This window comes from Callospermophilus lateralis, chromosome 4 (assembly GCF_048772815.1).
Source record: "Callospermophilus lateralis isolate mCalLat2 chromosome 4, mCalLat2.hap1, whole genome shotgun sequence".
NCBI classification, from domain to species: Eukaryota; Metazoa; Chordata; class Mammalia; order Rodentia; family Sciuridae; genus Callospermophilus; species Callospermophilus lateralis.
Window position 1 is genome coordinate 152,796,931 of NC_135308.1, and position 17,148 is coordinate 152,814,078.

The 17,148-nt window shown below is 35.9% G+C and overlaps 1 protein-coding gene across 6 annotated transcripts in view; it reads left to right on the top strand.

Moving 5' to 3' along the window:
- Positions 1–17,148, top strand: part of Ric8b (RIC8 guanine nucleotide exchange factor B) — a 108,605-nt gene that overhangs the window by 69,986 nt on the left and 21,471 nt on the right. For all 6 annotated transcript variants that reach the window (XR_013091244.1, XR_013091245.1, XM_076855066.1 and 3 more), the window contains exons 7-8: positions 3,355–3,499; positions 10,879–11,023. Coding sequence is in view for 4 of the 6 variants with exons in the window: in XM_076855066.1 (XP_076711181.1) it covers positions 3,355–3,499; positions 10,879–11,023 (290 nt within the window). In the remaining 2 variants the exon portion in view is untranslated. The remainder of the gene's footprint in view (positions 1–3,354; positions 3,500–10,878; positions 11,024–17,148) is intronic.

Sequence of the window (17,148 nt, forward strand, 5' to 3'; positions counted from 1 at the left end):
CAAAAGCATATATTATGCCAGATGGTGGTCAATGCTGTGAGCAAAATTAGAGTAGAGGGCTGAGGTTGTGGCTCAGGCGGTGGCGTGCTCGCCTGGCATGCGTGCGGCCCGGGTTCTATCCTCAGCACCACATACAAACAAGGATGTTGTGTCCGGTGAAAAAAACTAAAAAATAAATATTAAAAATTCTCTGGGGCTGGGGATGTGGCTCCAGTGGTAGCGCGCTCGCCTGGCATGCGTGCGGCCCGGGTTCAATTCTCAGCACCATGTACAAACAAAGATGTTGTGTCCGCCGATAACTAAAAAAAATAAATATTAAAATTCTCTCTCTCTCTCTCCTCTCTCACTCTCTCTTAAAAGAAAAACACCTCTTTAAAAAAATTCTCTCTCCTTTCTCTCTCTCTCTCTCTCTCTCACCTCTCTCTTTAAAAAAAAAAAAATTAGAGTAGAGGCAGGGGTAGGGTGGCAAAGGAGAGAATGCTAAGGTTAGTGAAGGGGTGGTCATGGAATTCTTTTGTAAGTGATATTTGAACAGAGACCTTGAAGGAAGTTAAGCGAGAAAGCCATGCAAGTTTGTAGAAAAATCGTTTCTGGGCTGAAAGAACAGTAAATGCAAGGACCTGAGGTAAGAAAACACTTGGCATGTTTAAGAAATTCCATGGAAGTCTGTGTAGCTGAAGTAGTATAAGCCAGGAGAATAGTAAAAACAAAGTCAAAGAAGTAGCAGGAAATGAGTGTATGTCACCTCATAAGGGAGTTATGGGGACCTTACCTTCTACTATGAGAGAGATGGGAAGTCATGGAAACTGGAGCACTCTGAGGAGTGACATGACCTGACTTTCAAAAGATGATCCTAGCTGCTGTGTATAGAATCGTAGAAGTAGCAGGATAGAAGCAGGGACCACTTAGAGGCTATGATATTCGTCCAGGTGAGAAGTGTTGGTAGCTTAGACTTACTTGGTAGTGAAAAGTGGTTGGATTATGGGTGTTTCAGAAATAGAGCCAACATAATTTGCTAGTAGATGGATATGGGGAATGAAAAAGAAGTGAAGGATATTTTCAAGGTTTTCGTACTTAGCAATTGGAAGAATGAATTTTAATTAACAGTTAATGAGACGGAAAACTGTATGAGGAGCTTTGGTGGGAGCATCAAGAGTCCCATTTAGGACATGCTAAATTTGAGGGGTCTATAAAAATCTGGAGGTCATAGCAGAGTGGAATTAGTGTTTACCAAGGGCTTGGGGAATAGTATGGATTTTACACAATATAACATCTACCCATGATTGACTGTGACATATTACATGAGGTCAATATTCTTGTCGTGTGGAATTTTCCATTTGTGGCTTCTCTTAAGGCTCAACAAGTTTTAGATTTGGGAGCACGTCAGATTCTCTGGTTAGGGATTTTATATCTATTCAATGGGTATAATAAAATTTCAGTTACATAAAATGAGTAAGTTCTAGAAACCTGTTGAACAATATTGTATGGATAGTTAACAATACTGGATTATTTGCACACAAATTTGCCACCAGTGTTTATAAAAAAAAAAAAAAGAAAAGAAAGAAATGCAGAATTATAGGTCTCACCAAGATTTACTGAATCAGAATCTGCATTTTAACAACATCCATAGTTATTTGGAATGTACATTTGAAATGCACTAGCATAAAGGTTAGAGGGATGTCTTCATGACACTGATTTGCTCTGTAATCAGTCTGTAAAGAAGGTGGTCGCAGCATATTAAATATTGTATTATGTTGAATATTCTCTGTTATTGTAGATGTAATCTTAAAAATCAAAGTTAATTTTAATATAATTTGTCCTTACATTTATCTATTACTTTCCATAGCACTTTGTAAAATCCTATAATACATTTCTATTCAGTGATTTTAAAAAATCTGAAGTCAGGAAGAAATCAACATGCCAACATAAAATGAACATGCCAACATAAATTCAAGAGTCATGAGGAGGTAGAGATTGTATAAAACTATTAAATTGAATGAGACCACCAACAGTGTGAGCGAATATAACAATGAAGAGTTGCTCAAGAACTCAACCCTTGAATATTCCAAGATTTACAAGACAGGAAGAGAGAAGAGAATTGACAGAAAAGGGCTCAGACAAAGTAGCTTCTCTCATAGGACAGCCAGAGAGAAGTATTTGGGTGGACGTTTGGGTGAGTGAGCAAACAAAGGAACAGACAAAGTAGGCAAGTGACACTAACCCTTTGAGGATAGATCTATAAAATAGGGATGAGAGTCCTGTTGTTACTTCTTTGCAGAGTTACTGCAAGGATTATAAATAATGTACGTATACCTCTATTACCACAACTAACACATAGAAAGTGCCCAGATTATCTCTCACCAAAAATGTTTGAAATTAGGTTGATTTTGAAATATTTGCATATAAACATAATGAGATATTTTGGCAGTGGGACCCAAGTCCAAACAGGAAATTCATTTATGTTTTTTATGTACCTTATACACATAGTCTGAAGGATTATTTATTTTGTTACATTTGTTTTTTGCTTTTGATATGGGGGATTGAACCCAGGAGTGCTCTACCACTGGGCTACATCCCCATCTCTTTTTAAAAGTTTTTTAATTTTGAGACAGGGTCTCACTAAGTTGCCCAGGCTGGCCTCAAACTTGCAATCCCACTGCCTCAGCCTCCCGAGTAGCTAGGATTACAGGTGTGCCCTATCACACCCAGCCTGAAGGTAATTTTATACAATATTTTATCTACCCATGATTGACTATGATCTGTCACATGAAGTCAATTTTCCTGTCATGTGTGGAATTTTCCATTTGTGGCATCCTCTTAGTGCTCAACAAGTTTTGGATTTAGAAGCACTTCAGATTTTCTTATTAGGGAAGCTTAACCCATAATAGTCAGTTTTTTATTATAAACATCAAGAAAGCATAAGTGTAGTTTTTTAGTGAATGCTTCAGACTTAAAATAATGAAGAAATCAATATGACTCTGGATATTAAGGAAGTTTCTGTGGACAAAGGAGAAACTTGAATCGGACTTTGAAATGGATTTTGATAGGGGCAAGAAACAGCATTCCAGGTGCTGAGATGAGTAAAAGTTTGGAAATGCCTTTAGGAGACCCTGGTGATATAGCAGAGATGATGCTGTTCAAATGAAGCCTCATTACAGGCGTCAAATTATTTGAAGTTTGGTTTTTTTGGTTGTTGTTTAATTTTATTTGGAAGCTAACATATATTTGTTTATTCTTTCACTCTTATAAAATTAAGCCCAGTAAATATTGCAAGACCGACCAATTGCAAGACCAACCATCCTCAAAGACTCAGGTACCCTCAGTTGATGATGGTTTTTTCATTTGTGCCATCAGGTTTTACCACCATTGAGGGATGTGACAAATCGACCTGAAGTTGGCTCAACTGTGAGAAATAAGCTGGTGCGCCTCATGACACATGTTGACCTTGGAGTCAAGCAAATTGCTGCTGAATTCCTTTTTGTCCTTTGCAAAGAGAGAGGTAGGTTAAACTCTCTTTGCCTCCTGCTTTTTATCTTTTGGAGGGAACTTGAGAAATTTTCCTGTTGGTAGTAGCCATCTTTTTCCACCCTGACCAGAGCTTACTATCTAACATATTAGAGGGGCCGAGAAGACAATATAAATAAACAATTTAAAAACATTTTATAAACTGGGCATGGTAGCACACACCCGTAATCCCAGTTACTTGAGATGCTGAGGCAGGAGAATAACACAAGTTAGTGAGACCCTATCTCAAAATAAAAAGGGCTTGGGTGTACCTCAGTAATAAAATGAATCTGAGTTTAATCCCCAGTACCAAAGAACAAAAAATTAAAAAGCATTTTATATGCTTCTGAATTCATTAAGACACACACAGACAGATACATTGCCAAGCACATACGTTTATACTTTCTGTATCTTTAACGCAAACTTCTTAATCTTGATGGGGCAGGACCTGGAGCCATTATGAAAAGTCTGTATAATAATTCAGGTGCTACATCATGTTCAACCACAAGAATGGGATCCTAGTTAGAATAAGTTATACTCTATGTATGCATAATATGTCAAAATATACTCTATAGTCCTGTATATCTAAAAAGAACAATTGAAAAAAAAAGAGGTTTAGGGAGGAGAAAATTGGAGTTCCCAGAAAATTTCAATATTCTGTATTAATTTGGGTTCTTTAAATAAAGGAGCTCAGATACTCACATGTATTTCTTTCTTCTAGTTTATAAATATCCTAATATAAAATCCCATATAAGTATATTTTTTATTCTATTTTTTTGAAAGACTCAAGTTTTATGAGATAGATAATTTGAAGATGAAAAAGTTTACTTCTTGGGGCTAGGGTTGTGGCTCAGTGGTAGAGCGCTTACCTGGCACACGTGAGGCACTGGGTTCGATCCTCAGCACCACATAAAAATAAAATAAAGATATTGTGTCCATCTACAACTAAAAAATATATATTAAAAAAAAAGTGCACTTCTCTAAAACTCTTAAGTCAACTGCATTTCTCAACTTTATTTCTAACATTGATCTGAATACTTAAGTTCCTGTTCAGATAGTGTACTAGCAACATGATTTGATCATTATCATAATGGTAATAAGCATAGCTCTTATGAAGTAGAGGTATCATGTGCCTGACATTCTATGCGTAAGTCATGTTATTTTCAAAAGAACCCTCTAAGGTTAATATTATTTCAGTTTCTTCTGTTCTTTTGAACAATTTTCTTCCTTAATGGCTTTGAAAAAAGATTGAATTATTATCTTGGAACAAAGTGGTTATCATAATGTCTTGTGTATAGTTGTCTATAAGTATTGACTAAATTGAATCAATTTTTCTGAGATCAAAAATCTGTTTTTTAAGTATGTGTATGTACATAAATCTAAAGCACTTGTGTATGTACCTGTTAATTGAAAAAGGTTTTCAAAGTCAGACCTGGTGGTGCATGCCTATAATCAATATGATTAAGGAGCCTGAGGCAGGGAACACAAGTTCGAAGCCAGCCTGGGCAAAATAGTGAGACCCTGTCTCAAAATAAAAAAGGGCTGGGGAATGTAGCTCAGGGGTAGAGTGTCCCTGGGTCCAATCCCCAGTGCCACAATAAAAATAAATAATAAGGTTTGTCAAGATATTAAAATTAATATGATGTGATAATATTTTATTATTGATATTGTTACCTCTGAGTAGTAAGATCACTGGTGGGTTTTTTCTTTTTTAGTTCTCTGTATTATAATTTTTCAACAAGGAACATGTATCCCTTATATACTTTATAAAAAAAAATTTTTAAAGGCTAAAATGAAGTGTGTTTCTCCTACCATTATTATGTCTAAATATTGTATTAGCTAAATGCATAACTAAATATATATCTAACTATAATCACCTTACTGATGAGTTACTGTTGTAGCACATGTGGTATATTCATTTATTATAAATTTTTCTTCCATTTGAAATGGTTGGCTTTATTCCCTTATGGACCCAGTATTTTGTAGTTATGACTTTGAGCCCAAAAGCAAATCCACATTAGCACAGGTGTATAGATGTATTATTTTGGAATAAAAATCCAATCATTCAAAAATATTTTTTGAGCTAAACCATGGGATTTTTGAGATACATAAGATAAACAGGTCTCTGCCCTAAGGAGTCACAGACTCAAATGCCTAAGGAGTCACAGACTCAGCTAGGCTAGTGATAAAAGTAAACCAGTTGGGAGCTGGGGCTGTAGCTCAGTGGCAGAGCGCTTGCCTCTCATGTGTGAGGCATTGGGTGCAAACCTCAGCACCACATAAAAATAAACAAAATAAAGGCATTCTGTCCATCTGTCTATCTACAATTACAAAAAAAAATTAAAAAAGAAAAAAGTTAACCAGGTAGACTAATAGATATAAGATGATGAATAAAAACTGATACTTTCCAGCAACTCACTATTGGAGAGACAGTGGGGACACTAGGGGGTTGGAAAAGGGATGTTGCAGTTCAACTTCAACTTACTGTTACCATGAACAATCAGATGTGTTACCAGAATTTCCAAGTTTTTCAAGAGAAACTAGAATACTGGATTGTTACATAAAATCTGTTTATAAATGTCAGCTAATTCAAATATAAAACTTTGGGCCAAAAAAAAAAAAAGAGTCTACCTTCAATTTAAGTCATCAGATTTTTGGAAGTTGGGTTTGGAGAGACTATCAAAATGAAATAGATTTCAAATAATTTGTTAGAGTAACTGAGATTTCCTCTTTAGGATAGGCATAGCTAAGTTTGAAAGTGAAGGAAGGTACTTTGATCAATGCTCAAAGCTCAGACGGCAAGGTAGAGACTGTAAGCAGTAAGCAAATTGGGTTAGGAACACAGAGAATAGAAGTAAAGAAGGAAATTAAAATAAGATGAGATACAGCATGCAAAATCTTATGGAAGATTAGGCACAAAAGGAACCTTCCAGGTGTCTTAAATACTCATCTGTGCCAGGCAAAGTGGCATCTCCAGCTGATAGTGGCCAAAAGGCTAACTTTGTGCTTGTGCCACCAATTTGTTCTCTTAATCCTGCCATAACTAAACTTTTAGGATCACTCTGCAAATTGGGTTCTTTCTACAGGAAACATAAAGATAGACTTTATGTAGTTTAATCAAAAGAAAATAATTTGTGAAAATAGTCTCCTGCTTTGGTGGGGTTCTCCCCCCGCCCCTTTAAACATATTTGCTCAGAGATTAGACTTCAACTCCCTCAGCATGTAGCCCCCAACACTTACAAATTTACTTTAATCTCCACTTAAGTCTCAGAGGAATAGGTGTCTAGCTTGGAGCTAAACATTCTCTCTTCCTGTTGATCTTTTCTCTTCCTGTCTTTGCAGAAGCTTTGCTTCATCAGTTTTTACTCTATACTTTTTTTTTCTTTATTCTCCCCATGTGCTTTCCTCAAACTATATACATACATATCATTGTCCTTCAGATTTTGACATCTTGTAAGACTTATCTGTTTTTCTTTTCAGTTTCCTTACTCAGTCTTCAACTTGGTAAAAGCCAGCAATTTCTAAGGTCATCTTTATATCTGCCTATAACTCTTCAACAGTTGACAGTGCTGACAACTTGTATTGTTTCTGTGCTACCACACACTTCTAGATTATCTATTGATTCCCCCCTCCTCCATTTCTTTTCTTTTCTTTTTTTTCAGTCTCTCTTGCTGATTCCTGTCTTTTTCCATATTTAATTCCCAGTGCTCTCTACAGTCATCTTCTGGCCTCATTCTCACTTTATTTTGCTCCCTGAGTAATCTAATTCTCTCCTTGGCTTTTGCTTCAGCCTTTTTGCTGAGTAGCTTCCCAAATCTCTATCTCTAGCCCCAACCTTTTTCTTGAACCTGTCATATTTATTTACCTGCTCATTGACATCTGCACTTGAGTTTCTCACAGGTGACTTCAACTAAAGTCTAAAGTTGAGTTCATTATCTCCATTACCATTCTCCCCAACATTTTCTTTATCCTTTGGTCAATTTTTCTGGGAAAGTCACATTTTCTATTTAATCGCTAGAGGCAAAAGGCTAGGATTACCCCAAATTTCTTCTTTACCTGCAGATTAATAATCACATCGTATTATTTTACCTCCTAAATACCTCTTTTATTTATTCCCCTTCTTTCTGTTCCCACACCACTACCTTGGTACAGGCCCTTAAAATTATTTTCTTAAACTATTTAAGTAAATCTGTTTCTAGTCAGGTTTTCTTCATTTTATCTTTTACATAGCTAACAGAGGGACTGATATAATCAACAGATATAATCTTGTCATTCCCTCATGTAAAACTTTAAATGATTTCCTGTCACCGGCATAGTAAAATCCAAATTATAGTTTACCTATATAGTGTATTTTACAGCTGTTTCTGCTTAATCATACTAAATGCCTTATTTATTCATGGGATGCTTTCCCATTTTTGTTATCATGAGGTGAACTTTATCATGGGGTGTCCCTGAAGATCAGCTTGAGCCTCATCTCTGAAGACTTCTCTGACCATCACAAGCAAAGTAAAACATTCTTTCCTTTATGGCAGTTTTATTTATTTCTGTTTTTAAAACTTTTGACATTTGCTATGTTGTCATTCTTTATTGGTTGAGCTTGAATTCTAGACATTAAGTCTCTTTAAGCTAGAAATCATATTGTACTCATCTCTGGATCCCCACCATGCTTAACAAAGAACCTTACAGAAAATGAATGCCCCATAAATGTTTAATAAAAGAGCAGTATTTGTGCTCTCTATAAATCCAGTCTAGAACGTATGCCATCTTGTGTATTTCCCAATATAAAAAAATAATAATTTCATTATACTGTAGTAAGTTCCCTAAGAGAGAAATGTGCCAGGTAAATGGTAGCCTGACTGAGGGAATGATTAGGGAGTGTGAAAGTCAGAGAGTGTCTTTGCAAAAGAATACAAAGAAATGGAAAATAACTAGTAGATTCGGGGAGGTGGGGGACTAGTTCAAGATGTGAGAAGTCTACAGTATACGAGATGAATTTGGAAAAGAGGCAAAGGCCACCAAATGAAGAGCCCTTTAGACCCTGTTTTGGAATTTGAGTTTAGCCCGTAATGGAAGGAATCATGTTTTACAAAGATGTCTTGGGCAGTTATGTGGAATAAGGAATAGAGAAATGCGACTCTGGAATACGGTCACTAGGTAGAGAAAACTACTAGTATGGATATCTAAAAGTTGCAGTATTTGACCAGAAAGAAAAAGATCTGTACAGAGAAAGGAGAATGGTATCTGGGGAGATTGGTTTTGCCACTCTTTTCTTCTTGACTACCTATGTAGCTCTCACTGTGCTGCCCTGGTTGCTCGCCTCTGTTCGTAGAGTACCCTCTAGCATCCTGGTAAAAGAGTAGTGAAATGCTACTTGAAATTTTCTGCCTAAATGCTGAATTATTTCATTTCGGTAACATTTTTATATAATTATATGGATAATTATTATGACAAAGAATAAATTGTGCGTGTGAGTGTGTGTCTGTGTGTGTGTGTGTGTAAGAGGATACATGTGGGACCACCATAAAATCTTTTCTTTGTCTTAGCAGCTTACCTTAATATCCAAGGTCAGTCATTTTTCCTTTTCTACTTTCCCAGTATCAAATAGGATATTTTATAGTTTATTCAAAAATAGACTAAAAAATAACGTCAAACACTCCATCAGTGCTTCTCATTGAGAATTTTGCATTCCATTTTTCTCCCTCTCTCTCACCCCCATTTTCAAATATTTATCTCTTTAATAAAAGTTCATTTGCCTTTTAAACTATTGGCTGCGGCCTTAACTGTTTTGAAGGCAAAGTGTGTCTTAAATCATCTTTGTAACCCACACTGCCTGTCAAAGAGTTGGCACATGTTTGCTCCAGTAAAAGAACAATAAATATTTTCACTAAAATGTCAGGCATTTTTACTATTAACTGGCTTTCAGAAGGATTTTCTGTATAAAAAAGCAGTTATTTGGAATTATATTTACTTTTGTTTAGTCTGTTTGGACTTTCATCATGTTTGTGTTCTTAAACTATTTTAATCTTTAGCTAAATGCTTTGTGTCATTTTAAATCGCTGTTAGTTTTTAAGTATTTTATTTAAACCATTTATTTGTGTTGCCACAATTTAGACTTTAATGATTTCAATGAATATTTTTTATGGAAGCATTAAATATCCTTATTTATTTAAATAATAATAAGCCTGGGGGAAAAAAATAGTAAGACTGTGGCTGGAGTGTAGCACAGTGATAGAGCATATGTTTAACATACACACAGCCTTGGGATCAGCACAAAAAAATAAAAATGAAAATAAGCCTTATCAGCAATGCTTGCAGTGAGAGCATCAGTGCTATGTTGGTTTAAGTCTGTGATCTACATCATCAATGGCTTTGTATCTGAACATGCATTAAGTTCATGTCTGACCTCCAAGAATATTAAAAATGCCTATATACACTGAATTTTGATTTCTTCCCCTAGTTTACTGATTCACTAATTTATCTAAATCACTTTATCTTGGGGACCCACTGGTCACAAGATGGGGCATATCAGATTTATTCAGAGGGCTTTCAGGTTACATGATGCCTCTTTAAATTCTAATGTAATCCTATCCAGCATCCACTGAGAGTCATTGGGTGTTTTTTTGTTTGGGTTTTTTTTTTTTTTGGAGGGGGGGTGTTCCTGAAATAATTCTTTTACCCAGTATTACTAGAGAAAAAGAAAGAATTTAACCAGATGCTTTTCTAAATTCCTTGCAGGTATTAACTTGTAGAGTAGATGGTTATTATTTCATTCCTACAGATTTGAAAAGTGGGTTGGTTGCAGGATCTCTTACCCAAGGTCAACTAAGTGGTAGAGTCCTAATTGGAACCTTGTCTGTCTAGCTCTGGACCTATCTTCTCATTGGGCTTCTTGTGTTTACATATTGTTGCTTTTTTTTTTTTTTTTTTATAGAGTACTATATTAGACTAACTTATTTACTAATATCCTTAATTTTCTTATTTCTTACATTTTTACCTCCTATTCTTACAAAGAATACATTATATACCATATTGGTAAAATCCAAATTTGACCTTTATTATTTCTAGTTTCTTATCATTTCTCTTAAACTGAATTTTAGAAATGTAAGATTTAAGATCAGAAACTTTATTATTGCAACATGATCCTTACCAGTGACCTAGCAGTCACAGAGGCCCCACTTCTGCCAAAAGTGTGTTTGGATCAGCTGTTAAGTTTCTTTTTCTGGAAAAAAAAAAAAAAAAAGGCTCTTAGTCCTCAAAACATATAAAACAATTTGTTGAAAGTCCGGCAAAACCACTTCCACATTGGGTGTGAGTGGTTGATGATGATGGTAAGCACCCATAAACTCCTGTCTAAAACCCTGTTCTGTTTTGCAGTGGATAGCCTGCTGAAATATACTGGCTATGGGAATGCTGCAGGACTGTTGGCGGCCAGGGGCCTCTTGGCTGGAGGAAGAGGAGATAATTGGTACTCAGAGGACGAGGATACAGACACTGAAGAATACAAAAATGCAAAACCAAAGTATAGTATCAAGTTTCTTTTCACCTAACTATTGCTGTGCCTATCAGTTGGTTATTTGCCTTTCACTTCCTTTGTCTTTCATTTTCCAGTGTTTCTTTTCTCTTGTGGATTTGGAAGCTTTCCTTTTAATGGTGTTTTTTGAGGCAGTTTTATAGCGAGTGCCTTAGAGAATGACTTTAAGTGATTGAGGAAGGATAATATTGCAAGAAATGTTTAGTTGCATGATGTTTTCAACATGTTCATTATCTTCTCTCAAGATACTAAGAGAGCTGGTGATTTTAGAAGTCTATCATCTACTAAAAACATTACTGCTTACTATTTTCCTTCTTTTCCATAAGAGATTTTATATGTTCTAACCAAGACCACATTTAACTTGGTTATTTGATATTTTGGTCTTTCGTAGAACTCTAAATGTTAAGTTTCATACATTATGATCAACTCCCTTACATAAAAACTCTTACAAGTCAAAAAATAATACAACAAAGGAAGAAGTCTGGCTCCACATTGAATTCTAATCTAACATACACTTATGGATCATTTTTTAACAAGTTAAGTCAGTGCACTAAAAAGGCAAATCTGAAACTATGAAGTCAGAGTCAGTGCTTACAAATTAAAATCACTAATTCTCTGCCCTGCCAAACTCCAAGAAAACCACCTATCATTCCTTCTGCTCTCTCCCCATCCTTTTCATTCCCCATCAACCTCCATCTCAAGTAAATTTCTTAGTTTCTATTCATTAGTAATTATTTGAGCAGTTTTTGCTGGATTCCATTACAAAACATTATAAAGGTATTCCCTTCCCTTTTGGCATTATCAGTAATGTTGATGTGCTCTGTTTTCTATTGATAGTCTTCTGTAGTATGAAGTGATCAAGGATAGACAATCATAATCTGAAAATTTGGTTTTAGGGGACTTGTTTTGGTTTTGGGGTGTTTTTTTTTTTTTAATGTACAAATTATGCCCTGTTGACATAAAAGTAACATAGTTTCAGAAGAGGAAAGAAATGACTGGTCCCCAATAAGATAAATGGCCTATTTCTTGGCAAAATAGGTCTGAGTAGGTAGTGTTGGTTTCAGCATTCCTAGTGCTATCTATTAGACTCTTTAGGATCTTATAGAATGTGTCTTAGGAAAAAAAAGCTTTTTGGACAGGGGAAGCTAGCAGTGACTGTAAACAGTGCATTCTTAAGACTACCACTATTTAGATGTTATAGATTGGGCATTTCTGTCAAGTATTACAAATTCAAATAGAGAAATCATATTCTTTCTTTCTCTAAGTCATCATGCTAAGTTAGTCTTATTAGCTCTTGGTTTTCCCATTCCATTAATTGTTTTTCCATATTAATTTATATCTCTTCATTTGACATGTAAAAATACCCTACTTAAAAAGTCTCACTTTCCTGACCCCCACTGCCATTTTTTTTTTCTGAGATGGGGGTCTCACTGTGAGAACAAACTCAAACCCATGAGTCCCAGCAATCCTTTTGCCTCAGCCTCCTGAGTATCTGAGATTATAGGTGTATGCCACCACATCCAACTAAACATCTCATTTTAAAATGAAGGTGGAGATTACATTAAGCATTCATTGATTCCCAAGGAATATGGACAGTCAATTAAGGCAAAAAACTCAAGAGGTACGCATGGATGGCTCATATTTTTGCATCTCAGTATATATTATCCATTTTATTTGGTGGATGTCTTATAATGCTCATGGTCATATGCTTAGCAAGTACCAGAATGCTACTGTAATAAGAAGGAGCTCAGAGAGAATACAGGAACACTGGGGTCTCTCCTAAGAGTATAGGAAATAGAATTGTTACATAGAGGATTTCATTAGAGCACCTTTTGTCTAAATCAGTAACTGTGGTGTTTGATATTGTTAATGTTTTGGCTATGTCACAAGAAGACTCTATACTTGAGCTTTACATCTTAACTGAAATCATTTTTAGCCTTTGAACTTGGCTTTTTCGGTTCACAGGAGTAGTGTAATAGTATGATCAGAATGATCACCATTGTCAAATATTGTGTCTCTTAAATATTGATTATTACAAATATAAATGTTTTCCAAGTGGCATCTTATCTTCTCCCTTCAGATAGATTTGCATCTGTTTTTCTCTTAAATCATTCTTCTTTTAGATGAAAAGTGTGGTGGGACCTTTAATGTGTTAATTCTTCAAATGGTCCTTGTAAAAGCGGTGGCAAACAGAGTACTTTGTTAGCAAGATGACTTTTGTACTCTAGGGAGCAGTCTACAGAGCTCAAAGAACTTGTTACAAAAACTTTTACTCATCTAGTCAAGCTTAAAAAGTCGGCATCTGAAAGGATTACTTATTCTCCTATCCCCTGATTACCCTTCACCAGTCAGAGTTCCCAAGATCTAGTTTGCTTTTCTTATGATGCATTTATTCACAACAGTTGCTAGTATTGGCAGAAGCAGAGAAATTATTCTTCATCCAGTTGGCCCTAGTCCTATGGTCAAAAATGTAAGTGGATTCTGATTAATGCACCAAGGTAACCTGTAATCCTTTATTGGAATCTGAAACCCAGAATTGCATGGAGCTTACATTCAAGCTATGGGAGACAGTTAATATCACAGCAATTCTTTTTGTGTCAAAATAAATGTATTTAATGGACTGGAAATGACTTTCTACAATTTGCACATTTAGACAAAATATACTCATAGAATTAAATTACGAGCCACGTAAGTTTTTGGTGTATGTCTATCCAGGTTTGTTAACACTTTCCAATGAAGTTTGATCCTTTATCAAAGGGCAACCAAATGTCCAAATTCTAACTTTTATACCTATTTCTTCTATGTCTGTGCGCATGGAGACCCCTTAGCTGTATAGAAAAAATAAAAGCATGACATAACATTACCTTCTGGCTGACATGGTTTTACATCATTCTAAACATTAATAGAATGTGTGTTTAATGACATTTGGCTCATTTTAGAACAGTGGCTTTCAGACTAGGTACACAGGTGTCTGAGGTGTAAAGAGTCTTTATGGAAGACATAAAGGCAAGAGGGTACATATCTCTGAGGTGTAAAGAGATGTGTTTATTGAAGGAAAAGTGGGCAGACTCTTTACCTCAGATATTCAAACTCCACATTAGATCATACTTATATCCAAAACTTAAAATCTTTTTACTGAGCAAATTCAGGGGCACTTCTTAACTATATTTATCACAGCTGTAGCTATGGCAGTAGCTATACAGATGGTTTCTTAAGCAAAAGGCAAGATACTTTTTTTCCTTTTAATTGTCAAGATTTTGTTATGCTGCTTAAGTCAAGTTCTAATATAGTTGTCTCATTATATTTGGGCTATGTAAATAATTTCTTTGTTTTTAGTTTTCTTGAAGTAAGTAAATCAAAAACCATGATTTTTCTCTTTGTCTAGTTTGGGTTGTGATGGTATAATTGATATATAATGGGATGTAATTAGCATCTCTAGGAACTGGGATTTATTACTGCAAGCATTCATGAAGCACATCTAAATTCAGATCACTGAAAGACCAGAGTTGAAAATGAAATTATGACTATTTCTGCCATGCACACCAGTTCTAAAAGTTTACCAGCCTTTGTGATTATTACAATAATATCAATTTTGTAATTTCAAATTTGAGCTGTTTTCTTTTGTATTATAATTTGGGTTAATGACCATCATTAACCAGATGTGTTAGCTGAACTACAATGCTGAACTTTGCTCCAGTTTTTATTTTCTGTAGATTCACAACCATCAGTTTTCTGCCCTTTATGGCAAGGATAGCACTCTTAATCAAATAGCCTAATAGAAAACATTTTTAAAGTACTTTAATTAAAAAAAAATTTAAGTTGTAGATGGACACGATACCTTTATTTTATTTATTTGTATTGGTACTGAGGATCAAAACCAATACCTCACTTGCACTAGGCTGACGCTTTATCTTGAGCCACAACCCCAGCCCCATAAAGTACTATAATTTAAAAAGACATTTTGGAGCTTTTCTTTCTTGCATTCATGCATTTAATATTCATGTAAATGTATTCAGTATTTATGTTTGTGTGGCTGATACATGGTAAACATTTAATAAATATCTGATAATAAATATCTGACACCCATATTACCTAGTTCTTTCCATAGCTAATCTAATGCAAAGACTTGGATTAGGATGTGGTTTCATAATTTATCCTACTTCTTTAATGTGGAATTAATGTGAACATTTATACACTAGTGCTCAAATTACTTGAGACATTTTGAAGAACTGGTTTATCTTCACAGATAAATGTGAATTTAATTATATCAGACTCCAAGAGCCCCCCCACACACACACCAGTAGTAGAAGCGGGGAAAGCACACCCCAAACAGGACTGGCAGCCCACACCCAGCCCTCCCTTGCCGGAGGACAATCAGAGGCACCAGGGAGACGCATCTCGTTTATTGAGGAAGTACACACAGCTTATATGCTGCACAGAAGCCAATCAGAATGAAGGTCAGAGGAGTGGAGCAAGTTCATGTGTACACCTATCCCATAGTCCATAAGGGAAGGCAGGAGCTGTCCATGAGGGCAGCAGAAGAGTCCTGGACCTATCCTGGAGGTGGTCCGCCTTTTCTGTCACCACCCACAGCACCGCCTCCTGGCTGATCACCAGGAGCCATCCCAGCCACATGTGCAGCCCCAAGACTGGGAAGCGGGCAGCCATGCCCTACAGTTGTGTAGTTTCTTTAGTGAATAAAGATTATACATATGTCTCCATAATGATAACTAAATAGAATAAATCACTTCCTGGCTCATCTGAGGTCTTTGTTTCTTATTTCTCAGAAAGTGCCTCAGCTATGCAAATAGTAATAGCTGGTATTTATTGAGTGTTTAACTTGTGCCAAGCACTGTTCTAAAAACTTCACAAATATTATCTCATTTTCACAACTCTTTGAGGTAGGGTTATTCCCATTTTACAGGTGAGATCATTGAAGTCAAGTAACTTGTCCATGACATGACATGGGTGTACATGTCAAGTCCATGACATGACATGGGTGTACATGTCAAGTACATGTCCGTTAGCCTGACTCCAGAGCTTGTGGTGTTTGAGGGATTCTGCTGTTTTTTGAGGTAGCCAGAGTATATTTTACTGTTCTCTTTACTTTTTATTTATGGGTAAAGTACCCATGACATAAGATTTTCTAACCATTACCACTGTCCATCTCCAGAACTTTTTCATCTTCCCCAGTGAAGTTCTGTACCCATTCTCCCACCTTCTAGCCTCTGGTAGCCACCATCTCTCTCTCTCTCTCTCTGAAATCTAGAGACCTAATGTACATGGAATCATATTTGTTCTTCTGTGACTAGCTAACTTAGAATAATGTCTTTAGGATTCACTCATATTGTAATATGTGTCAAATTTTCCTTTCATTTTAAGACTGAATAGTATTCTATTCTATGTGTATACCACATTGTGTTTATCCATTCATCCATCAGCAGACACTTGGGTTGCTTTCAACTTTTGACTGTGGTGAATAATGCTGCTAAACATGAGTGTACCAGTATCCATTCAGGTCCCTGCTTTGACTTCTTTTGGATCAGTACCCAAAAGAGGAATGGCTGGATCACATGGTAGTTGTATGCTTAATTTCTTAAGAAATAGCCATACCATTTTACATTCCTTCCAAGAGTTCAGGGCTTCTCTTTTTTCTGCTTCCTCACAGTATTTGCTGTTTTCTGGAGGGAAGTAAGTTTGTGTTCTCAGTAATAACCATTCTAGTGGGTGTGAAGTCAGAACTGTGGTTTAACTGCTACTGAATTCTGCCTCCAAGCCCTTCAAAAGGAGATGAGTTTTACCTTCATTATAGCTTCCCTATACTTTGATGTAATCAAAACAGAAAACACGAGAAAGTAAATGGGTCTTTATACACCCTGATATCCCTGAAAACACAAAGTTCTATTTGATTCATTTAAATTCTGTAAATATACACATACATCTGTCAGATAGTTCTGGCTGTACGTTCATCATAGTCAGAATTTAGTCACCCCTTATTGCCAGCACTGCTACCAAACTAAAATTTTGTCATTCTCCAGGGTCTTCTTAATAACCTTCTAATTGGTCTTAGGTTTTTGTGTAGTTTAGTTTGGTACTAGGTATAAAACCCAGGG